Source organism: Eptatretus burgeri, chromosome 2 (genome assembly GCF_056783735.1).
Source record: "Eptatretus burgeri isolate ZD-2024b chromosome 2, Ebu_testis_v1, whole genome shotgun sequence".
NCBI classification, from domain to species: domain Eukaryota; kingdom Metazoa; phylum Chordata; class Myxini; order Myxiniformes; family Myxinidae; genus Eptatretus; species Eptatretus burgeri.
The window spans coordinates 81,669,372-81,695,752 of NC_140962.1; the positions used below are offsets into that span (position 1 = coordinate 81,669,372).

Here is a 26,381-nt window from a genome sequence, read left to right on the forward strand (position 1 = left end):
CTACATGTCACAATTGATTTTGTTATTGAAATATATGTAATTGATAGAAAAGTTAAAATTGATAGTTTCTTTGTTCTTCTATTCTATCAGATTCAAATTTCAATGCATTCTATATGTTTTAAATCTTTCATGTCTTAAAAGTATAGATGGTCTTATGATGTTAGCAGAGAACATAAATAATATTTTAACCATAATTTATCAGAATTTGCCTTAATTCAGAATGTAATGAAAAGCTTTATGTCTGATGGAATTTTACACAGGTCACTGGTTTAGTTGTGAATACATGTATCCGATATGATTACCTGACTGATTGATTAGATTTCAATGCCCTACTTAGCAGTATTTCAGCTATATCAGGCAACGTATTCAAAATAATCCAGTAATACTCTCACAACCATGAAAGTGACAATGTTCTGCTATATTGGAAAAACAATATTCCTCTAGACTAAGTGCTCAGACATGTGGTAACTCTAGCATGCTGCTCCAGAGCCAGGGGCTCCTCGGTAAGAAATGACCTTTGTTTCACCTGCTTTGTATTGATCTTAATATAACGAAAACAGGTATTTGCATCTGACACCTTCTTAAATGGGTTTTGCAGCAAAATGATCACTTAAGAACTCGTGATCCTTTTATTATGAAGGTCAAAAGAATATTTCCACAATGTTTCGTTGATGTACTTGAGATGTATTTTAAATGTGCTAAAAATAGCGCCCTCTTTAGGCCGTTCTTAAATGAGTTTTGCACCAAAATCGTCACCTAAGAATTACAGATCCTTCATCAGGATGGTCTAAAGATTATTGCTACAAAGATTCAATAATGTACTCAAAATGTGATTTAAACGTGACAGTGGCGCCCCGTTCAGGCCGTTCTTAAATGTGTTTTGCACCAAATCCGTCACTTCAGAATTAGATATCGGTAATCACAGTGCCAAAATTAAACTCTTGGCACCAGTTTGATTCATGTACTCAAAATGTAATTTAAACAGATTTTGGCGGCTACTTTAAGCAGCGCCCCCTACGTAATGCACCAATTGGTAAACTTAAGAATGCCCATTCTGATGTCCCCACCCCACCATCTAATGACTTTAGCTCTCAAACCTTTTGTACTCGAGATGTAGTATAAATCTCTGTTAGCTCCCAGACTAATTTATTCACCCATTAAACGAGGGATGGAGACCCAAAATAAAAAAGCACTTACTTACCGATATAACTGTTCTATAGGACCTGTATGTTGAGTGCTCAAGGCTTCCAGATTCGCAACAGTATATGTATATGTATATATATATATATATATATATATATATATATGTATATATATATATATATATATATATATATATGTATATGTATATGTATATGTATATGTATATGTATATATATATATATATATATATATATATATATATATATATATATATATATATATGTATATATATATAGATGTATGTATATATATATATATATATATATATATATATATATATATACACATATACATCAGCATCTCCACATGTATGTGGATCTAATCCATGTATGTGGATATAATCAGCATGTCCACATGTATGGCAGCCATTCCATTCCAGTGTCTGTTGAATTCCAACACAGGCACACCTCATTCTACTTAGTGAGGAACTGATTAGGTGATCACCTAAACTGAATCTTATTTAACAATGAAAAGTATAAAAACCATTGCTGTGGTCATCATTATCCTCTTGCAATAGGACCAGCTGGATGGCAAAAACAGTGCTAGTAGAACCTCAAAAGTGATTGGAATCAAAAAAATAACTATTGACCATGCTAAAAGAGTTGAAAAGAAAGGTTTTGAGTGAGGAAAAGAAGGGTTCAATTCTGGCTTTACTGGCAGAGGGATACAGTGAGCGTTACGTTGCTTCCATCCTTAAAATTTCAAAGACGGCGGTTCATAAGAACAAGGTCAAGCAGCAGATATTGGGGACAACAAAGATACAGACTGGCAGAAGGCGAAAATGACTTTCCACTGACCGGGATGACCGCCAACTCATTCGAATGTCACTCAACAACCGTAGGATGACATCAAGTGACCTACAAAAAGAATGGCAAACGGCAGCTGGGGTGAAGTGCACGGCGAGGACGGTTCGAAACAGGCTCCTCGGGGCAGGACAGAAGTCGTGCAAAGCTAGAAAAAAGCCCTTCATCAATGAGAAGCAAAGAAGAGCCACGCTGAGGTTTGTAAAAGACCATAAGGATTGGACCGTAGAGGACTGGAGTAAGGTCATCTTCTCTGATGAGTCCAATTTTCAGCTTTGCCCAAGACCTGGTCGTCTAATGGTTAGATGGAGACCTGGAGAGGCCTACAAGCCACAGTGTCTCGCACCCACTGTCAAATTTGGCGGAGGATTGGTGATGATCTGGGGGTGCTTCAGCAAGGCTGGAATTGGGCAGATTTGTCTTTGTGAAGGATTCATGAATCAAGCCACGTACAAGGTTGTCCTGGAAGCACACTTGTTTCCTTCTGCTCTGACAATGTTCCCCAACTTTGAGGATTGGTTTTTCCAGCAGGACAATGCTCCATGCCACACAACCAGGTCAATCAAGGTGTGGATGGAGGACCATCAGATGAAGACCCTGTCATGGCCAGCCAAATCTCCAGACCTGAACCCCATTCAAAACCTCTGGAATGTGATCAAGAGGAAGATGGATGGTCACAAGCCATCAAACAAAGCCGAGCTGCTTGAATTTTTGCGCCAGGAGTGGCATAAAGTCACCCAACAGCAATGTGAAAGACTGGTGGAGAGCATGCCAAGACGCATGAAAACTGTGATTGAAAATAAGGGTTATTCCACAAAATATTGATTTCTGAAATCTTCCTAAGTTAAAACATTAGTATTGTGTTGTTTAAAAATGAAGATGAACTTGTTTTGTTTGTATTATTTGAGGTCTGAAAACACTGAATCTTTGTTGTTATTTTGACCAGTTGTCATTTTCTGCAAATAAATTCTCTAAATGACAATATTTTAATTCGGAATTTGGGAGGAATGTTGTCAGTAGTTTATAGAATAAAACAAAAATGTTCATTTTACTCAAACACATATCTATAAATAGTAAAACCAGAAAAACTGAAAATTTTGCAGTGGTCTCTTAATTTTTTCCAGAGCTGTATGTGTATATATATATATATATATATATATATATATATATATATATATATATATATATATATATATATATATATATATATATATATATATATATATATATATATATATATATATATATATATATATATATACAGTGGGACCCGCTTAATAGAATCACTTTGGGCGGGACAAATTTGATTTTAATAAGCGGGTGATTCTAATATCCGAGTTCACCAGAGTTGTGGAGTATCAAGCGGATCAAATGTCGAGTACACAAACGGAGACAAATACTCAGCATTTAGTTTGATTTATATGACACACTTGCTCAAAACAATGTAACTTACTACTGAAAATAAAACAATTACACGTACAGTACATATGTACTTTTCAAAGCAAAACAACATAGGTTTGTCGATGAGCCTACTCTGTAATGAAAAAATTGTCGATTGTTGCCTGCTTTAACGAGTCTGTGGCAATGGCGGTGACCTCCTTGTCAAGTTTGCGCAGGAAGACCATGTCACTGAACCCATGTGATAGCAAACCAAGCCTGATCGTCTTAGCTGCAGACATCATTTCCTTGATGGTCGGGACAGAGATCTCCTCTTCCTCCTCTTCCTCCACTTTAGTGTCGGCGTCATAGTCTGCGTCAGTAGCAATTCCCATTTCGCGTTGGACTGCCGAAACGATGGCTTCGTCTGTGACATCATCGTCTGTGGTTTGGAGAGTGGCGTCCATGTTGACGAAGTCCTGCCATTGGTCGGGATCCATTTGAAGAGGGTTGGCTAACTCGTCGTCGTCATTGCTCTCGACCCTTTCGCCTTCGCTTGCCGCTCCGATGAAAATTCCTCCTTTGCGCCAGCAGTTCACTATGCCGGTAGTCTTCACATCATTCCATGCTGCGTACGTAAACAGCATAGCATCGAGGATCGTTATCTTTTTCGCCAAGTCACTCGCTGCCATTGCTCCATCCTCGTTGTCAATCTCAGTGAGCACTTTTCGTGGCATGGCACGGCGGTAATGAGCTTTGAATGAACGGATAATTCCCTGATCTAACGGTTGAAGAACAGAGGTTGTGTTCGGCAGGAGAAATGCCACAGTAATGTTCGACAGTTGAAGTGATTGGGGATGTGCCGGACAGTTGTCGATGAGAAGCAACGCTTTCTGGTCATGACGCCGAAGCTCGCGATTCCACTCATCGAGCCATTCACTGAAGAGGAAACCTGTCATCCATGCGGAGGAATTGGCTCTGTAGCGAACTGGAATTGTTTTGAGGCCTTTGAAACACCGTGGATTCTTGCTTTTACCAATACCGAAAGGAGGACGCTTAGCACCAGTCATCGAGCAGCAAAAAAGCACCGTGATTCTTTCCTTTGGCTTTTTCCCACCGCAGTGCTGATCTCCCTTGAAGAGGAACGTTCCGTCTGGTAAGGCCCGAAAATACAACTCGGTTTCGTCAGCATTCCAGATCTCATCAGCCGTGAAGCCTTCTACGAGATCCAGAAACACGTGGTCCAGCCATTGTTGTTTCCCTCCTACGTCAGCCGCCGCTGCCTCTCCGTGAAGTTTCTTGTGGACGATTCCATGTCTTTTCTTGAACCGGTCAATCCAGCCGTTTGTCGCACTGAACTTCTTGTTGTTGAACTTTTCCGCGAACTGAGCCGCTTTCTCCCGCATCAGAGGTCCAGAAAGCGGTGCTTCCTTTTCTCTAGAAGTTTGAATCCACTTGACCATTGCTGATTCGACATCGGGTGCGTTGCCACTTCGCTTGCGTTTCTGAGAAGAAGACGAATCCACTTGACCTTTCAGAATGGCCTCTCGATCTTTCAGAATCTTGCATAGGATCGGCTGGTTAATTTCCAACTTGTCTGCAGCTTCTCGTTGGCTCATTCTGGGGAAAGCGTCATAGTCCCTCAGGAGTTGTGCTTTATCAATGTTTGAACGATCCGTCCGCTTTCGTTTTCTGTCCATCGTGGAAATGGACACGCCTAGTGCTTAGACTGCAGCTGTCAGCCGTCTGCCTATCTGTACAATGACTACTGAAATCACTGTAGTGGCATAGCGTTATTTTTAGCATGACGTCAGCCGCCTGGTGGCAAAAGTTGGAACTGTGCGGCCAGTAGGCGCTGAACTGTCGAAGTGGATGGCCAGCAGCTGATTCTATTAAGCAGGTTTTTGATTCTAATAAACGGGAAAAATTGTGTACATTTAGATACAATGGAATCGGTCTCAACGATTTTGATTCTATAATACGGGTGATTCTATTAAGCGGGTCGCACTGTATATATATATATATATATATATATATATATATATATATATATATATATATATATATATATATATATATATATATATATATGTTGTCTGAAGTGAATTTAATTGATAGTATGATCAATTTGAAACTCTTCCTTTTTTCATCATGGTTGAACATTCACTTTGTCTTTGTCATATTCATAATTAGTCTGATCTTATGACTTTCAAAATTCAGCTCTTCCATTCTGATTTTCAGATCTTCAACGTTATTTGATGTTAAAACGATGTCATCTGTGAATCCTTGGTGATTTAGTCTTTCTCCATCGACATGATTTTCCTTTTTATTCTCAATTTAGCTGTTGAAATGCCTTGTTGGCATTTAGTGAACAATTTTGGTGAGAATGTGTCTTATTGGCTGACACCTCTTTCGATCTTGAATTTGGCACTATTTGTGGTGTAGTTTCAAGTTCACTGTTCCACCATTTTGAATATACCAACATATCCATAGTTTGCATTTCGGTAATGATGAGTTTCTGTGATGGCATTTGTTCCACACTGTTGAAAACTTTTCATAATCGATGAATATGAGAGACAAAGGAAGTTTATATTCTCTTGATTCTTCCAGATAGAGATGGATTAACATTTTTGGGGCCCTGGGCACAAACAATATTTCGGCTCAAAAAGAGGACTCTCTTATCCTATGTTGCTTTTGACTCGACTGCAAAACGTCCAGAGGAATTCCCACGTTTCATTGCTTTTTTTCCCCCCTTGGAAAAAAAAAATGTCATGTTAAGGTGTTCCATAACCAATCAGCTTCCTATTGCTTGCGAAGTCAACTGTTCATTATCTCAACCATTTAGTTGGAGTGCTTACTTGAGTGCTTAAGCCACTTGGTGAGCACTCTACAAGCTTATTGATAATTATGGAACACACCCTTGCACTTGCAGGGGTGTGTTCAGTTACCAATTTTATATTTTCTTATTTTTACCTCTGCTACCGAAGGCGAAGGAGGTTATGTTTTCACCCCTTTCTGTCTGTCTGTCTGTCTGTTTGTCTGTCTGTATACAGGATATCTCAAAAAGTTGTGGACAGATCCAGATGAAATTTTGTGGGTAGGTTCCGTGTGTGACAAGGATGAACTGATTACATTTTTGTGACGATCCGGATCCTGATCCGACTACTCGAGTTTTTAAGTAATTCTTCACCATTGAGAGATAGGGCCAAAAACGACATATAGCACAATATCTCAAAAAGTTGTGGACGGATTTGGATGAAACTAGGTGGACATTTGGGTGTGTGGCAAGGATGAATTGATTCGATTTTGGTGAAGATCCGAATCTGGATCCGGATGTGATAATTTTTCAAGTGATTCTTCACCAATGAGAGATCAGGCTAAACCAATATATAGCACGATATCTCAAAAAGTTGTGGACGGATCGACACAAATAGAGATGAAATTTTGTGGGCAGATTCGGTGTGTGACAACGACGAAGTGATTAGATTTTCGTGAAGATCCGGATCTGGATCCGACTACTAGAATTTTTAAAGTGATTCTTCACCATTGAGAGATTGGGCCAAAAAAACGATATAGTACTGTATAGCATGATATTTCAAAAATGTATTGGGCCCGATATGTTCTCGTGGATCAGGCATTACGTAACGGAAGTATGCGCTCCACCGAGTGCCCTTCAAGTTAGCTTATGTCGAATTGGAATTCCAGATAAGGTATTGTCATCTGGGCAAAGTGGCATGCACCTGTATTCTGGCTACTTGTAGGTTGGGGTTGGGGATTGCTTGAGGACAGGAGCTCTATCTTGTGCTCTGCTAATAGACAGTACAGAGCGTCCTGTCTGCCATTCAAATGGCAGTTGCATAAATTCCTTCAAAAATCTTTTTCTCCAGACCCACCAGTCAGACTCCTACCAAATTTGGATTCCAACATTAGGACAGGGAATTTATGTTAAATTGTGAGGCCATGCTGATCATTTGTCTGAAAGTGTCAAAATGGTGGACTTGGTGAATTATTGGGAAAATCCATAAAAACCATTAAATTTCTTCCTCTCTGGACCCACCAGTCAGAATGCTGCCAAATTTTGGTTATGACATTAGGCCAGGGCTTAGATAGGCTGCAGGTCCAGTGGTCCTATTTTTTTTTGCATACATAGACCAGGGGCGGATCAGGGGGCATCTTGTGTGTGCGCCCTCCCTAAACCCCTCGCGGATGCTCCCGGTGGGCGGCATCCCTCAACCCCTTCCATCCTGACAAAAGCGATTGTTTTTTCATGTGTAATGAGGTATATATAACCGAAGCTGCAGTCTCGGAATGTGGGAAAGGAAACTGTCTCGTGCAGTGAATTTTTCTAACAATTTCCACTGAATATACAGTAAGCTAGGTAAACCTACCAAATATTGGATTGCGTTCCAAAAATTTTAAACGTAAAATGTGCAACGATTACATTTGAGAAAATGCTCGAAGTGTTTAATTATTATGTTTACGTTTTCGAAGTGTACCAATTAATATATTGTGCCAAAAATTAGGGTCTGTAAGTTACCGGATGTTGAAAAAGATGGACATCAATTAGGTATTTTCGGTGTAGTTTCTGGTATTGTCATTTTGATATCCCGATTGAACAACAACAACAACAACCACCACCACCATCAACGAAGCAAAACAATATAGTTCTTCAAAATGGGGAATATTCAAAGCAGTATTCAGTTTTTTTTTTCTTCCAAAAAAGACAGAATTGAAGGAGCATGATGTGAATGCAGAAAATAATGTAAGAAATAGTTGAACTGTTGCAATTTGATTTTGTCACTGCACTAACTGGTCAGCCTTCTCAGTGTGTTTGAATTTTGTCATGGTGATTACGAGTGATGTGTTAGTTATATTATCTTTCGCTGGTTTGGTCCTTTTATGCATCGTCATTGTGAACTATCCAGATAAGAAAGAGAGCAGACTGTGTGTTCCAACGTAATTTAACCATTGTTTAGTATACAAGAGATCCCGAGTTCTTATCCCATCCGATGAACGTTTAAGGATTTATTTTTAGATCCTCGTGGAGGATCTCTAAGTCTTACTGACGTTGTTGTTCTTCATCTTCTTCTTGTGGACTTTTTGTTTCACAGCCAACAGTTTTCATCGGAACTTCCTGAAACTTGGCATATATATGTAAAAATACCCCGCGCAGACAGTAACCATCTCCGATTTTGAAAATTCCTCCGAGAAAAAAAAGTTATGATGTCAAAATATCTCCGCTAATGGAAATTGCCTAAAAGATTATCTCCGAAACTCGGTAAGCTTTTTGAATTATGTTTGCGGGAATCGAACAGTGCATTAGCAAAGATGAATTACCGCACATATGATACATCACTATAACGTCATATCAATTTTTATGACGTCATTCCTGTTTTTTGACATTTTTTGTTTCACAACCCAGAGTTTTCATCGGATCTTCGTGAAACTTGTCATGTATATGAAGAAGGCCCACGCGCAGGCAGTAACCATCTCCGATTTTGGAAATTCTTCCTAGAAAAAAAAGTTGACGTCATAATATCGCCGCTAATGGAAATCATCTATACCATTTTCTCCGAAACTAGGCAAGCTGTTTGAATTTTGTTTGTGGGTATCATGCCGGGCATCAACACAGATAATTTATCGCAAACCTGATACATCACAATGACGTCATATTCGTTTTATGACGTCATCATTAAGAGGATGAGGATCTTAGCTCATTTGACCTTGTTAATCAAAACAATTAGTACTTCTTTGCAAAAATGTTCCCCAGCAAAATTGTATTTTTCAATGCAATCTAAATTTTTGCACCCCCCCCCCCAACCTAAAATCCTGGATCCGCCCCTATAGGCGAGGCTTGTCGAAGAGCAAAGAAGTTTCTTGTAGAATGCTTGCCAAGTGGCTTTGGCACTCAAGTAAGCAGTCCAACAAAACCGTTGATAAGGAATGGATGGCCTGGCAAGCGATAGCAAGCTAATCGGTAATTGAACACACCTTGGCACATGTGCGAGACCGAGGAGCCTTTTCTGTTTCTGCCGCTTGTATAAACAAAAAAATTTAATTTCGGGTGATTTTCACCCTTTTCACCTTTTGTTGACCTATTTTCGCTTTCTAGCACCGCAGGAGTCATTTTGTTTCATCCTTGGGACAGGTGCTTTGATTTTAAAAACCTCAATGTTCCATGTGCGCATGGGTGAGTCCATTTACTAATGAGGGGTAGTTTTGTGATCGTACAATAAATTGTAGTGTGGATTTTCTGAACAATATCACTATGCATTTACATGAGGAATTACACAACCTTGTATAGTTTTTGATTGTTGTTGTATTTGTGTGCATTAAACATAATTATTATTCCACTTGCTTTCTCCACTAACCTAACCTCACCCCCTAAGTTTGTAATAGTCCTGTCTAGTTAAACATCAGGGAAAACATTTTTTAATGAATTCATTACATCACAGTGCTTTCTTTCCTTGAGATGGAGCGTTCCCTTTACGCTGTATTTATCACCACTCACCAGTTGACACAAAGTGCAATCCTACCAATGGGGGCTCGGTCTCAAAAGATTGTGAACCATAATCGGTCATGTAGCTCCCCATGCTATCAGCGGGCACCATGCAATTGCAAGGGTTGCATGGCCCTCACGCTGCCTCTCCTCGGGCCTGCGTTGAACTTGGAGCCCATATTGAGATTGGGGTCCACCTTGAGCTCGGGGTCCTGGGCACGGGTCCTTTGTGCCCATGCGTTAATCCGCCACTGCTTCCAAAAGCTTATTTACTGTATGAAGGTGATCCATTGCCCACTGTGCAATTCTCCAACCAACTTCCCCCATAGTTGGTTATTGTCCAGTTCAATTTTGAGTCTGTTATTGATAATTTATTTGAACAATTTGGAAGCACTGAGAGAAGGTTAATTGATGATTAATTCTTTAGCTCCATCTTATCTGCTTTTTTGAAAAAGTACCAGCTCACAGTTGTTCCAGGTTATGGAGACTTTTTTGCAAGCTCTCACCTGTCGACATTAAATATCTCCTCTTGTCTTTAAAAAAAGAGTAGGCCAGTCTGTGCCATGACTTTGAACATACTGGCAAGGCAATATCAGCCGACATAGTGTATTTTATACCTGAAAACTGTGCTTGGGCAGATCCAAAATTCTGGAGCATTGAATGAATTAAGTGTGCACATAAAGCTTCTCAAATAAAATACTCTTCTTGGATAACATACCACAAAGAAGTGATGCAGATTTTGATGAATAATTTTGTGGACTGTAGGTGTCTCTTGTAATGCTACGCGTGACACCATTGGCACGTGCTGGCCGCACAGTCCTGCGGGAATGATGGTGCTGTTACCTTGTCCAGAGAGCTTCAATGGTCTACGATATGACTCGAGCAGTGAGTTTTCTTTTCTCTGACAATTTATGCTCAGTGTAGAAAAAGCAGAAATTTCTTTTTCTTAAGATTTATGCTCAGTGTGCAAGAATTGGCGATTTTTGGTATCTTAAGATTTGCTGCACGGAACAAATATTTCTTATACATATGGTATCAGCTTGTGTTGGTGTATTTGTATTTATTATGGGATGAAATAACTGAAATTTCTGTGTGCATTGAGTGTTTGAGAAGGGAATGGGGTCGAAATGGGAAGTTTGATGTATTTTAATGGGAGATTCTTTGCTGATGAACTTGCATGTTTTTGTTGACATTGTTTTCTGCTTTGTCATTTTACATTTAGGGCATATGTTGTGCTGCTATGTTATTTTAGACGTATGATACTTGTGATTATTATTATTATCATCATTATTATGTAATAATTTATTTCTTGTACCTATTAATGTAATACAAGTGGCAAACCGATAGAGCGAGAAAGTAATCTGCAAGTGTATGCAAATCATTGGGGCCATTCCGATTGAACAGCATCATGTTGTAGTCAGTTTACACGAAAAAGCAAGGGACACACTTGAGGGATGGTGTGTGTGTGTGCCCATGTGAATAGCCATTAGTACATGAGGGGTTGTGCTTGACATGGAGAGCCTAAAAAGAGCACAGAGCAGGAGTTCAAGTCAGGCGTCCCCAGGGCTCATTCTCACTTTATGAGAATGAGGTGCCGCGTGTCACTTTCACACAACCTTGATTACCCTTGTTCTTTTCTCACAAGGTGAGCAGATTCAAGCAGCATAATGGACTTGGGGTTCAGCATTGCCTGGTTGAAGCTGAAGGTGTCCCACATATATTACTTGACAGCTGTCATTCATCAAATTGCCACACTTTAGACTCAGCCTTTCCACTCCTTTGAATAGTTGGACCATCACGACATGCACCATTTGTTTTGGATGTGCTTTAATCGCAATCTTTTTGCGATCTTGATTGTAGTACTCCAAGCCGATAATCGCGCTGGCAATTCTCTCGCTATTTTGAGGTCGGGTCAGTTCTTTTTTTCGCCCAATATATATATATATATATATATATATATATATATATATATATATATATATATATATATATATATATATATATATATATATATATATATCGGGGCGTATTATGTGATACCGGTCGTCTGTCCGTCCGTCCGTTCCTGTCCGCACTTTAACTCACAAAGTTTTCAACTTTCACGTTTCATATTTGGTACAGACTGTGGAGACAGTGTGTCGCGACATACGTTCGTCGTCTAAAGTGGTTGCCATGGCAACCAGCATGCTGTTTTCCATGTAGTAGCACAATTCTGTATATACCTTCTTGTTCGGGCATATATTGTGCTCACTTTAGCTCTTGTTAAAAATTGTGATTCCCAGTTATTTTTGAAAGACTGAAGCCATTGTGACCGGTGATCTGATACATTTTCCATCATTTTTGAAGGACAGTCATGAGTAATCCTCATATCTCCATGATATATTGTTCGTTCAATGATGTCGTGTACAATAATATTTTAAATATTACTTTGTTATCTTCCTTTCAAATGACTATTATGAATTGTTTTGCTTCACTGACTGTTTGGTTTTATGCACAACTCCAAATGTGGCATCTCTTTTTATTTTTTTTGAAACAATTTAAATACCCTGTGCATTGAACTGAAATATTTAAAACTGTTTGCTGTATCTATACTATACAAGGCACTGTGCATGTGTCCGTCCGAGACATTGAAACGTCTCTTTTACCACTTTCGCTGCACTAAGCTATGTCTCCAACGAGTAATTAATGAATAGTGGTTTCTCCCTCCCTCCAACCTCTCCCCCCTCACCTCCCATCCTCCCCACCTCTCCTTCCTTCCCCTCCAGTCCCGGATCAGATGTCCAAGAGCACATCGCCACATAGGCCAGGGGCACGATGAGAATGACCCGCCACTGAGTAGTCATATGATCTTAGAAATGGTGTGACTGTAGGGGGGTGGAGAAAAGGTACCCCATCACTGTCGGGTGGCCGATGCAATCACCCTATAACTTTAGGGAGGTGACACAATCACCCAACGGGTAATGTGTTAGTTCATTTTAAGTATGCTGCTTTGGTACAAGTAGTACAAATAAAAATTGATGTGAGGGTGTAAGGTAAAAATTGGGGTGAGGATCTCGGCAAAAAGGGACATCACAGACATGTTATCAAAATTATTACAACATATGAGAATTTTTAAAAAATAATTAAATTAAGGAGGTTGGTTGGTGATGGGTAGTTATGTGAGAGTTGCATAAACACAGATGACATTCTGATGTTTGACAACACCCACAACCCAGAGGATCACTATCTCACAATGCCTATAAAAGACAGCACAACATACATGAAACAACTACAAGTCACCAACTTCAATTCTGGTCTGCCTTCCATTTCCGCTTACGTCCCTGGACACCTCTCTCCACATTTTCTTCAAGTTACAATCCAAATCAATTTTAACCTGTCTATTCTCCCTACTGCTGCCATATTCCCTGGAAAACTATTCCATCCATTGATGTGTCTCTGTGTGAAATTACCCTGCCTCAGTTTTTTGGGGGTTGTGCCCAGGGCAGAAGCTGCAGCCCACTCCTTTCCAGGCAGGGATGGGTTTTAAGGTGGAAGATTGTTTTTAAAAAGTAGATTGGGGGAGGGGAGGAGGAGGTCCTTTCAGAGACAGATTTTGAGTTGTGTTTGGAGAATGAATGCGGATTGTAACATGTATGCAGGCTATGGCAGTAGAGGAACACGATCACCATTTTGCATTACAATGTTTGAGAATTGAGAGATTTGTCTGTGAGAACAAAATAGATTTGTCTGTGAGAACAAACAAAAAAGTGTGAGATTTGTCTGGATTGAAAGACACATTCCAAGTGTTTGACGAGCTTGTTATTTTGTCAAGCGAAGAGAGGGAAGAGGCTGCAGTCTTCCTGTCTGAAGGATGAGGAATGTTATGGCAGAGGGTGGAGTCATCAGCAAATAGATAAAGAGGATTTTCCAGACCCAGAGAGATCATTTATGATGATCAGGAAAAGGACAATCCTAAGTTGACAGTTTCCCCGACTTAAATTACATCGAGACATCTCCTACTCGCCCACGGGCCATGCTACCCTTTACAATCCTACCTTTGCTATGAAATTCCTCCATCTACCCCACAAACATAACACAGCCCCACCGCCACCCTTCCCCAGAACCATAGCTCCTGCAAGGTTCAATGCAAGCGCTACCATTTCAGCCTTACCACTGACCGACTCACACCTAATTAGCCAATGAAATAAATTAGGACGGGCTGTGGGAAGTGAGGTGTTGCTAACTTACCAATTCTCCTAAACTTTCTACACCCCTTAAATACAATTCAATTATTTGCAAAACTCTTGGTTCCTCGCTCCTAACTCCTGGGGCACGTAGAACATTTCAGAAAGCACAAACAACAAATCTACCGTAAAGGACAAAACCTTAACCAACAAGGACAAATGTGTCCAAGAGCCGCGTCATTCCACCAGTTAATCTCCTTGCTATGCTCGCTTCCAGGGCATCGAGTGCCTCCAAGGCATCAGGTGGCCCCAGGGCATCCGGTGTCCCCAGGGCATCCGATGCCTCCAGGGCATCAATTGCCCCAGGGCATCTGGTGCCCTCAGGGCATCCGGTGGCCTCAGGGCATCCGGTGCCTCCAGGGCATCAATTGCCCCAGGGCATCTGGTGCCCTCAGGGCATCCGGTGCCTCCAGGGCATCGGGTGCCTCCAGGGCATCAAGTGCCTTTAGGGCGTCAAGTGCGTTTCGGGCGTCAAGTGCGTTTAGGGCATCAGATGCCTCAGGGCATCAGGTTCCTCCCTGTAGCCTCCCTGCCTGCTTCACTCCCTATTTTCACCCCAGAAAGGTTTTGTCTTCACCAGAAGAAGAAGAACAAGAACAAGAAGAAGAACAACTCGGAGCTCTCTTAGAGCCAGTGTTCGCTACGCAACGTGGCTAAAAATTCATTAATATTTGTCCAACCCCCTTCGAAAGACTGCATTCCCTGATGGATGCCGCAATACCCAATGTTACCTGTGGAGCCATCCCAATAAACCCAATCCAAATTTCCACGGGCCCTATCATTCTGGTACAGGTTAGTGACATGGATCGGGTGGATATTCCTCGACACCCTCCCTCAAACATAAACCCAATATCAATCGTTCATTCCAACCCTGCAAAACCACAGCTTCAATGTTATTACACACATGTGTGATCCTCAACTCAGCAGCGGTGACGTACGGTACAACCAAGATGGTGGGGGCGCTTCCGGTTGTTGTGCCTGCAGTCCAAAAATACGTCACCCGGCTTATGACTTATTTGCCCCCCCCTTCAACTATTCAGTCCCTGACAGCCAGACAGCTCTTTTGCTGTACGTCCCAACGGGGAGGTTCTCCTCACCATCCAAGCTCTCTCAGCCTCATCTAGGTCACTTGGGGTCTCCCTACCGCTGGTCACCCAACCAGACCTTCTCCTCTGACAGGTCCCCATTTCCAGAGACCACTGGCTGCCAGGGAGAAATTACCTTGGGGGGGGGGTGCACAGTCACCGCTCCACCAGAGCTTGATCCATTCATGCGGTCCCACATAATATCTTCCCCACCCACACAATCCAACATCTCATTTCCTCTTCCGTTGCTATTCAATTCTCAAACATTGTAATGCAAAATGGTGATCGTGTTCCTCTACTGCCATGGCCTGCATACATGTTACAATCCGCATTCATTCTCCAAACACAACTCAATTCTTGACACATAATATACATCAACATATCAAGACTATTCTTGTTTCCAAGCTGATCCATTTACCGACCATTGAGTCACTCTCACCCACTCCCTTCCGAATTTCTCATGTCCCAATTTCTAAGCAAAACTGAACCCTTGGGACAGTAAGCATCAAGACACCTTACCCTAATTGCAGGTCGTCACAGGTTGGTCGGGTCCAAGTGTCATCCACCCCTCTTAGTTTTCCACGCACCCTCCAATCCACTCCTGAGGATTCGTTGCTTTCAATCTCCCGAGATTCCATACCATTTTTTTTCTTCTTCTAAATTTGCCTATTATTCCAAAATCTTGGAGACCAACCTGGCTAATATTTGGGGGAAATTGTAGACTTCAAGCACATCCTCCATGAGGAGATGCCAGAGAACCAGGCCATCAACAAGATTTCTTGCAAAAGGCAGCAGGATCAATCTTCCCCCTCAAGGATCTGGTAAACCCAGATTCCTCTCATCCATTCCCAGAAGCCTGCATCCTCCTCCAAGATCTGGTTGACCCATTGTTCTCTCATTCACTCTCGATCGATGCCTGCATCGTCCTCCAGGAAAAACTGTGGCCACAGCTATAATTCAGGCAAACATTCTCACTTCCCAGTGGACACAGTTAACAATATCTCTTGGGTGCGCCAGGACGAGGGTGGAACAAAGCCATGATTGGCTGAATTCCAACCAGTATGACAACAATAATTCCTGGGTATGCATGGATGCCAGTAACCGTACTCCACCATCCACGAGAGACAAAAGCCAGACAAACAGCCACAATGGTTAATGCAAATGCCATCACAATAGCTGTCCTTCGGATCTGCAACCAGACTTTTTGGAAGGACAGCTGTTGAGTGTGCCAGGCAAATCCAAAATTGACCAGGACCAACCACACTATCATCATCAGAGCCGCACGTGCCCCGAGGTATGGTGGTCTACGTCTGCCAACCGTCTCAACTGGTGGTCCAGTTGGCGTGATGGGGCGAGCCACCAAAGGCTGGCAGTCATGGTGGTGTACCATTCCATTATAGGCATATCCATCACCCAGAAAAAGAAACAAGGGTTGTGCCAAGCCTGTTTCCTGATTTGTCTCTTGGCAAGTGCTCACCTCAGACAGAGACTCCTTAGAAAGCTCATCTTCCTCATCCATCTCCTTCTTTCCTCCAATCCAACTATCATCATCCAATGGCTCACTCCCCACTACACATTCCTCAAACTTCAAACTTCTTCTCAAATGGAACAATTTCCAGAGTACCCTTCTCAGCCACTTGAATTAAAGAAGACTGACAAAGTCCCGAACAAGTTCAGCATGGTTCCCATTGCCAAAAATCCAGTATTTGGCAATTCGCTTTCATCATGCAGTTCATCCACCTGTTTATTCTCAACATCCATTACTGAAGAATCTATAGGTCTGACATCTGAAAAGGATTCCTGGGGTACATCAGCTACTGCAAGTTCATCCAATGAAAAATGCTGAGCATCATCTTCATCACGACAATTCTCTACATTCACACCAAGTGGGGGCATTTTCTCTTCAAAACTTGCACTTGACTCACCCTGCCTTGATTCAAGATGAGCCTCCTGCTCAACCAACGGGAAGCCACAGCTGTTGCAAGTCTCCTCCTCAACCCATTTTTCTTGGGTTTGTTCTAATATTGGCTCAACAAAACAAACTCCAAGATTTGCCTTACTTACTTACTTAGTAAGGGAGACTTACTCTAGAGGAAGTGCCACGTTCAGGAAGCAATGCTTCGGGAAGATCACTTTCCTCACCCAGCATCTTCACAACTTCAATGTCATTGCACCCGCTCCCTGCATCTCATTTTCCACTTTTGTGGAGGAAGGGGGGGGGGGGATGATGCTTGAGACGGAGGAAGCTTCGACCCTATCGTAATCACTCAAGTCCACCTCCGGCTCGCTTCCTTCATGCTCACTATCTCGTACGAACAACGCCATCTTGTGCACGTCTGCCATTTCCCGTGCACATTCAATGTCCTCAGAAAAAAAAAATCCCTTAAATTTCAAAGCATTCTTTTCTCCTGACACCAATTAGCTCTACAATTTGTACCTCAGTCCTACAACCCCCTCTTTCTTGATAGTAGAGAGGAGATTGTTTAACAATTTAGATTCCCAATTTGTTTATTTATTTTTAAGCTTAGCTCCCTCCGACACCACATGCAGTGGTCCCGATGGATTAAAAAAATCCCACTCCTGACACCAAATTGTCATGTCCAGGGGGTTAAGTTAATTACCCTGACCCAATTGTCGTGGACGGGGTGGTTAACACCAACCTGGACGGATAGCCGAACAAATTTCCTTGGAGGCAAACACATGATCCTTGGAGATTATGGAGGGCACAGGATGGAGGGCAGCAAAGGCATGTACCAGAAGCGTTCACCAGGATGGAAGCACAAGGGTTTATACTCGAACCCACAATGAATAGACACACAAGCAAATTTAATAAATAAGGGTTTATTGAACATTAATCAAATATTTACATTGTAAATAAGTAAAAGCGTGATGTAATAAAAAAATAAATCAAAGCATGAGGTAATGAAATGTGAGGTAATATAAAGCCTAAAGTTGAGACAGCTCCACACAGTTACAAAAACAGACAAGGGGAAAGATAAAATAAAAGAAAACCCTTCCTTTTATTCTGGCACTTAGCTTTGTCCAGAGATTATCCTTTTTGGAGCCTGGCATCGAACTGCGTTGTCATTGCGTGGGAAACCCAAAAATGGTGCCAAGCTGCTCTCTGGGTGGGAAACGTACATGGTAATTCACGCGAGTGGTCCTCCTTTGTTAAGGGCCCAGAAACCTTCATACAGTTTCTTCTCACAAACGAATATGCCAAGCCTGCTCCTCTCTTACACCAGATCCGCTCGCCGCAAATGGTTGCCACCTTTCGACTTGACCATACCACGGGACGATTTCTGATGCTCCGAGATAAGGCCATGAGGCACGCTCTTCTTCTCTTCCCCTCTCAGAAACGTACACATTTCATGACTCAGCCGAACAGACAACGGCTAGCATCTAGCTCCAGCACTCGGGCAAATTTGCCTCATCACGAACAACGAGAATTGCACTGCGATATTTCATTGTCGCAACGAGAAGAAGCCAGTAACGTCCAATGTGTTCTTACCGCTGTCTCACACCCACTATCTCCTCTCCGATCATGCTCTCCTCACTCGCGTCACACTGACCAATCATACGCCTCGGGGGCGTGACTTGCCGAAACCAAGCCGGGAAGGCGGGGTTTCCTGCCTGCTTGGAACGTTCGGATTTGTTGTTGTTGTTATTGAAATTGTGGTTCTTTTATTGCTGGTTTTGTAAATGCAAAAACGTGGGAAAAGGTCAGAGGGGGTAATCACAAGGTCAACAATTGTAGTAATCACACCAAAGAGGTCAACGTTTGACTGTATCCTTGCTCTTCGGGTCCTCACCGAACACAGACGAGAGTTTCGGCAGGGGCTGCTTGTAGCTGATGTTGATCTCTGTAAAGCGTTTGATTTGGTGAATCGGAATGCCCTCTGGAGGGTTTTTGCTCTTCGTGGGGTGCCACCAAAACTGATCGATCTGATGTCTGAACTCTACTCTGGTACTGATAGTGCTGTGAGATGTGGTGGTACCATCTCTGACTTATTTCCAGTTGTTACTGGAGTTCATCAGGGGTGTGTACTGGCCCCCAAACTTTTCAGTGCTTGTATGAACTGGATTCTGGGGAGGATGTCGGAGAGATCAAGCTGCAGTGCATCGTTTGGGAATGTCAATATCTCTGACCTTGATTTCGCAGATGATGCAGTCATCTTTGGGATATTCCAGATATCCTTTTGGGGGCCCTTGAGGTGCTGAATGAGAAATCGGATCTGCTGGGATTATGGGTTTCCTGGGTCAAAACTAAGATCCAGGCTTTCAATGACATCTTGGATGCTGCTATCCTGTCTGTACCTGTTTGTGGTGAGGATGTTGAGGTCACGGAGAAATTCACTGGCCTTGGCAGTGATATTCATGTCTCTGTTGACTGTGAGCCCGAGGTCAACAGACATCTGGGTCGGGCCCGGGGAGTCATGGATTCACTGGATCATGGGGGTATGGCTCTGTCGGTACCAGTGCGGGAGACGAAAGTCCGAGTCTTCAGGTTCTTGGTGCTTCCAGTCTTGCTCTATGGATGTTATACTTGGACTTTGACCAGGGATCTGAGATGGAGACTTAATTCCTTTGGTACCAGGTCTCTTCGGAGAATCTTTGGCTATCGCTGGTCGGACTTTGTGTCCAATGAGCGGTTGCTGAGAGAGACTCAAATGAGATTTGTTACCTGCATAGTCCGTGAGCGTCAGCTGCGGCTGTATGGACATGTGACTCGTTTTCCTGATGCTGATCTTGCTCACAAGATTCTCTCAGCGAGTTAGCCTCATGAGTGGAGGAGGACAAAGGGCCGACCAGCAGCTTGATCAGCATCTCAAGGATATGGGGTTGGGCCAGGCATCTGCCTGGGGGATGGCCAGGCGGAGGCCCCTGGAGTCCTGGTGGAAAGTGGATGCAGCGATGCGCTGCTCTGGATCATGTTCCCATGCCTGACCTGACCTGTGGGTAATCACATACTTGGAGCAATTAGCCTTAAAGCCTACTGAATTAACACAGCACCACCCCATGTGGTGACACGTAACAATCCTAAGTTGACAGTTTCCCTACTTAAATTACATTGAGATGTCTCCTGCTTATACATGGACCATGCTACCCTATATATACATATTGTTACTAATCTGGAAACCATGCACACTCAACATTCAGGTCCCAAAGTTAGTTATGCCGGTAAGTACGTGTGTAGACAGGTCTCTTCCTTTTGTCGAGTGGGAGAGTCGAATATGTGCGTTGTGATGTTTTTTTTATAGTTAGGCTATTGCATCTCACCACCTGCCCATCATGCTCCATCACCACCATTGGCTGCTCGTACCTTGACTTGCCGAGAGGGGGGCTTCGCGATCCCAGTCCTCGGCTTCCACGAATGTTCCACATGCAATGGCGGCTTCACCACCATCCACCTTCCTCAAACACGTGTGGAGAGGAGGGGCGGCTTTCTCCCGACAGGAAGGCTGTGCCCGAAGGATCCTGGCCAATTAGAGGCGAACAGCGATGTGTGCGTCCCCTCCACACTGAAGGAGGTCCATAAATTCCAGAGACTCTCTGAGGCGTTGTTGGTGGGTTGCACAAGAGTTCACAGGTCTACATTGCTGTACGAAGGGGTTTTTGCTGTCACGAGGGTTAAGCAGAGGGCCATCGAGGTGGCGAACGTGTCTGCTGGCCCTCTACAAGGAAGGACAGAGCAACCCTGACCCCCCCCCCTCCGTGGACCCCGATTATTCGCCACCCGAACTCCGCCACGAGCCTCGAGTCCCCCACGTGCGACTGGGGATCAGAACAACGACCTTTGTCAGGTGCCGCATCACGGAGCACGTCCTCCCTCCGATGGTCAGGTACCCACCGAACTCTGACCCCCAGCTTGTCTCTCTCCACAGTTGCGAGGGTCGAATAAAGAACCTTGGGTTTTCTTTTCATTTGTGTGTGTGTCTGATTGTGTTGGGCCCATCTTGTAAGTAGAACTGCATGAGTGTTTTTGCCCATTGTAAATACTTGCATTGAATATTCGCTTTAAGTCTCGCCTCTCTTGTCTTTTATTTACTGTAAATAAATTATTAGAAATGTTCCCAGTCTGTTTCTGTCCCTTCTTGTATTGGTCCAGCATGGTTTGTATCTGACTTTAGATCGGTTTCATCCCCGGTAATCGGTACATCGTAGCCGGAACGTTCTGGGCAGGCCCGCTCGACTGCATCCGAGCCAGAGTTGTTTGGTGGAAGTTGATACTCTACCGTAGCTGGTGGAGTGATCCGGTTCTGCCAGATGTTCCGAGGGCATGAATCCCCGGGAGCCAAGACTGCGTGGTTACTTGGGTATATTGGATCTGGACAATTAACCCTACGCCACGCGGTCGAGATATTGGTGTTTCATGGTCGATTAATCGACCCGCCGGCTTCGGAGTTATCCGGAGCGACTGCCTATAAATTCCGGGTAGTCTGGTGGGAGACGGCGTAAACTTCTCCACCTAACGGTCGTTCTCGCCACCGACCCCCGGCCCACAACAATTTGGTTGTCGGGAGTGGGGTTCAAACTCTCCACCCCCACAAGAAGTTTACAGGACACCAAACACAACAATTTGGTGTTCAGGAGCGGGACTCGAACCCCTCCGCCTTCATTATTTTTTTTTTATACGGGACTTGGACCAGAGGTGTATTTGACAATCTCCCTTTTCCCTCCACATTAAGAGCAGTAAAATTTTATTTAATTCCCAGCACGGACCATGGCGGACCAAGACGAACTGGTACAGGTGGGTTCTGAATTAATCGTAGGAGAATCTGTGGCTCAGGACAACATTTGTGAGGGAGATCTTTCCCTGCAATCAAACCCAGAGGTAGCGTTGGGGCCGGCAGCGGTGGTGCATGAGCACCCCCTACATCAAATGTCCCTCCCAGAGGACCGAGTGATCGCTAACGATTCCGCATCCGATCGTGGCGGATCGGCTTCGCCAGACCCTTCGGGCACGGACCAGATTATGGAAATGATAAAACGAATGATGGAACGCATGGACATGGGGGAAAACCGAATAAGAGGTGAAATGCGAAACATGAAAAACGGAATGGATGCGAATATGCAAACAATGCAAATAACTAATGCGAATATAAAAGAAATGACAGGTGAAATGCAAGATATGGGAATGACCTTGCAAACACAAATGAAGGTGGGCCAGGAAGAAATGAAGGCGGAGCTGGTAAAGGTGAGAGGTGAAATGCAGACAATGAATCTAAAAATGGCAGATGGGATCAGTACACGACGTGGGGAAACGACCGAGTCGAGGGGGAGTGTAACGCCTTTCGGACCGCGATGATGACAGGCGAGGTCGAGGCGACGATTGACGTCACTATAATTGGGGGAGACACCGGTAAACTCGAACAGGGGATGACAGAGATAATAACGGAGACGCAGAAATAGAAAGAGGGAGACAAATTACACGAAAGTAAGGAGGAACACACACACGTAGAACTGGAAGGGGACATTGGGGTTGAGCAGGTGGAATGTGTCGAGACCCAATGCAAGGGTCGGATTAACCTCCCACAGGAACGAGGGGAGATGGTATGCTCCCTCGAGGCAGGCCGTGACGAGGTGAGTCCGGTGAAGACGTACGTGTTCGAGCGGGTGCATGGTGCGAATGAGCACATGCCAAGCTTGGGGGGTATAGAAACCCCGGGATATTTTGGGCTAACACGAGCCCCCAATGTGAATGTCCCAGAGTGTGTGTTGAATGTGTGAGTGATGCGAATGACATGGCATGTATGAGTGCACGTGGAAAAACGGGACACGGACCGATCCAGACGGGAGACGTGGGTCGTGTAACGGACGGGAACGGCGAGTCTAATGGGCTTCACAGAACTATTTTGGAAACAGCGCCGGCTCCACGGGACGCTGCCTGCGAGGTCTGTTCCGTGTTTTGCGGACGGCCCAGGCACACACTTTTACGTGAACGGGAGTCGGCCTTAAAATGCTCGGCGCCTGGTACAAGATACCAGCGTTGACGGCTAAAATGGCAACGAATTGAATGGTGTGAATTCGGAAAGCACGTGGCCCCATGTGACCACGTGCACGGAGGCCAACCTGACGTGTGGAGCAAGTCCCGGGGATGTCACAGCAAGCTTCGCGGAGTCCATGTGCGAGTGACGTTATCGGTGGGGACCGCGCGGCATGAAGGCCACGTGAGTAACGCGTGGCTCACATGGGGAACACCGCGAAGGCGAGTGGTTGATGCGATCGACGGGGCGACGATACACTTTCAATTATCGCCCGGACGGAGGGGACGAGCGAGTCAAAAACAGTCGCCCTGGCGAGGCAAGGTTCGGAGAGCCTTGCTCCGAGTACACGATGCCCCGCCGTGATGTAGCGAACATCCTCGGCTGGGGAAAAGGAGCACTAGTTAGTGGGAGGGTTTAGCGTTCGTTAGACCGGCCTCATGGGGCATGAGCAGTTCTCCATGGGACCATAGTCAGGAGGCCCAATGCAGAATAGTGTACGACCCTGCTGATTCCGTGTTAGAATAGTGCAACAGGTGTAAATTGACTGTCCAGACACACAGAAACGTGAATCAACTTGTTGCCAACTCTGGATATGGATAGTATGGCCGCCATGACAGTTTACAAAATGGTCGCCATTAAATACACTTTTCGTCATATTTCAGCCGCAAATTGACATGAAATTACAAAATTAGGGTCGATTTCCATGTTTTTGAGCATGCCTGAGCTGATGGGAGTATAGAAAAAACATTGCTCCATCCATTTTCTAAAAATAATATGACTTGTTTTTCACTATATTATTTTTAAAGAAATGTTCAGGCTCGAATTAGAATGTCTGATTATACAAACCACAATCAATGAATTTTACAACTTTGCTATAAAATGAACCTAAACTACATAACTGTGTGTTTTTCTGTTACCCAGGACTAACTGAAAAATGAAAGCCGCAAGATTTCTCACAGGGGGTTCAAGGGATCGAGAAGAAGAAGAGCATGTAGACTGGAATAAATGCTTTATTTGCCAGGACAGTTCAAAAACTAGCAAGTCAACGCCACTTCGAAAGACTACAATCGTTGGTGTGAAAACTGTAGCTGAATGTTGTAAAGAAAGAGAGAAATATAATGACGCTAAATATGTTGACTCATTCTCAAGAATCAGAAAATATTCTGTAACGGAGCACGTCGAAAAGATTCAATGGCACAAATTCTGCTATAGTGACTTTATTCACGCACAAAAAATAGATAGACTGAAGTCAAGGATTCAGCCACAATCTGTGACTTACGCAGAAGAGATACCCACAACATCAGGTTCCTCAGAGAAATACCATGTCCCAAAGTCACTAAGATCCACGCACAGCGCTATGGATTGGTCAAAATGCGCTTTCTGCCAGACTGACATTCCTGGAAAAGCTGGTGTCCTGACAAATGTTGAATTTGATCACACATCATCCAGGATGCGAAGTTTGGCCCAATTTGACCCCACCATGCGTCACAGGTTTGCAGGTGTTTCAGACTTGATGGCAGCTGAAGGTAAATATCACCTCAAGTGTTATGTTTCTTTTCGCAGAAAGTATAAAAAGGAGAGTGGAGAGAAAAACCAGTCTCCTGAAAGCATCTGTTTCAGAAATGTGATGAACCAGCTTGAGAAAGAGCTGCAGAAGGGACATGTGTTTACCCTGAAAAACATCTGGGAACACTACAGCATGCTGTTATTGAATGATTTTGGAATTGAGGCTGGAGCCTACAAAAGCTACAATTTCAAGCAGAAAGTGGAGGTTCACTTTGGTAGTGACAAGGTGACATTCGTGCAGCCATTGGATGTCACAAAACCCCTCATAGTTGCGTCCTCAACTGTGACAAAGTTTGCCATGAGAACCGCCGTGAATGATTTATCTGAAGAAGGTGAAAGTTCTGAAGAAGATGAATTGGCCCAGTGCAGTCTTCCTCATCATGAGAACGAAATCCTTAGCTGGATCTTCAGAGTGGGCATAAAGATTTACAGTGACGTAAAACACTCTCCAGGGCATAGCATTATCGGTGGACTGAACACAGAAAATGCAGAGCGAATTGTACCTGAAACCCTGTACATGCTTGTAAAGCTTCTTTGTGGTGGTGACAGCACTGACAAGATGGACAATGAAGAAGCGGATGAGACAGATACCAAGAACAAAGTTCTGAGCATCTGCCAAGACATTATTCATGTGGCTTCAGGAGGCAAAAAACTGACCCCCAAACACCTGGGCCTTGGCCTTGCTCTTCACCAGGCTACACGCTCAAAAGAGCTTGTCAATCTTTTTCATGCAGCTGCACACACAGTTGGGTACGATACAGTGAGGCGCATTGACACAGCAATTGCCAATGATGTGATACAATGCTTCCGAGATAATGGAAATGTCATGATCCCAAGGAACTTTCTCAACATCCCAACTACCACAGGATATTTGAGATATTCTAATGACAACATTGACATAATTGAGGAGACGCTGACTGGGTCTGGCACTTTTCATGCAAGTCAGTGCGTGGCCCTCAGACGCAAGGGAGAACAAGAGCCAGTGATGGACATTCAGATTAAACCTGGCCGCTCCAAAGTTCTCAGTGCCCCTCCTGAAATGACAAGCGTCCAAGAGGCCAATATGACCAACTTGAAGCCAGAACCTGTTTTCTCTGAACCACTGCAGCATACATGGTACTCACCCGTTGAACAGAAAATCAAAGCAGCCAACACTCAGGAGCTTGCCTGGATCTTGGCCAGATTGCATCAACAAAATAATCAGGCCGTTCCAGGCTGGAGTGGCTTTAACCAGAAGATGTCCACAGTTGAGCCACCAGTGACAGTCATCGGGCCAATGCCGATTCTGAATGCCCCAGCACATGACTTTGACACGCTGTGGACGGTTCTACAGAAATGCCAGGCAATGACAAAGAAGATTGGGGAGAAGTACACTGTCATCACTTTTGATGAACAGCTTTACTGCAAAGCAAAGATGCTGCAATGGGATAAGAACGGCTGTCAGGATCTGGTCATCATGCTTGGAGGATTTCATATCCAATTGAATTTCACGAAAGTACTCGGACAGTACATGGATTCGTCAGGCCTGGAGATATGTCCAGTATATATTATAATATGAATTATAATATGTCCATGAAGAAAACGATCAAATCAACAGCTCGAAGTCAGAGGATACGGGGCAAGAAAGCAATCAGAAG

At 43.7% G+C, this 26,381-nt stretch overlaps 1 protein-coding gene across 1 annotated transcript in view; it reads left to right on the forward strand.

The window, feature by feature from the left end:
• LOC147032421 (corticotropin-releasing hormone receptor 1-like) overlaps positions 1 to 26,381 on the forward strand; it is a 68,604-nt gene that overhangs the window by 32,333 nt on the left and 9,890 nt on the right. Inside the window, exon 3 of the mRNA XM_085870048.1 lies at positions 10,648 to 10,767. Coding sequence (XP_085726174.1) covers positions 10,648 to 10,767 — 120 coding nt within the window. The remainder of the gene's footprint in view (positions 1 to 10,647; positions 10,768 to 26,381) is intronic.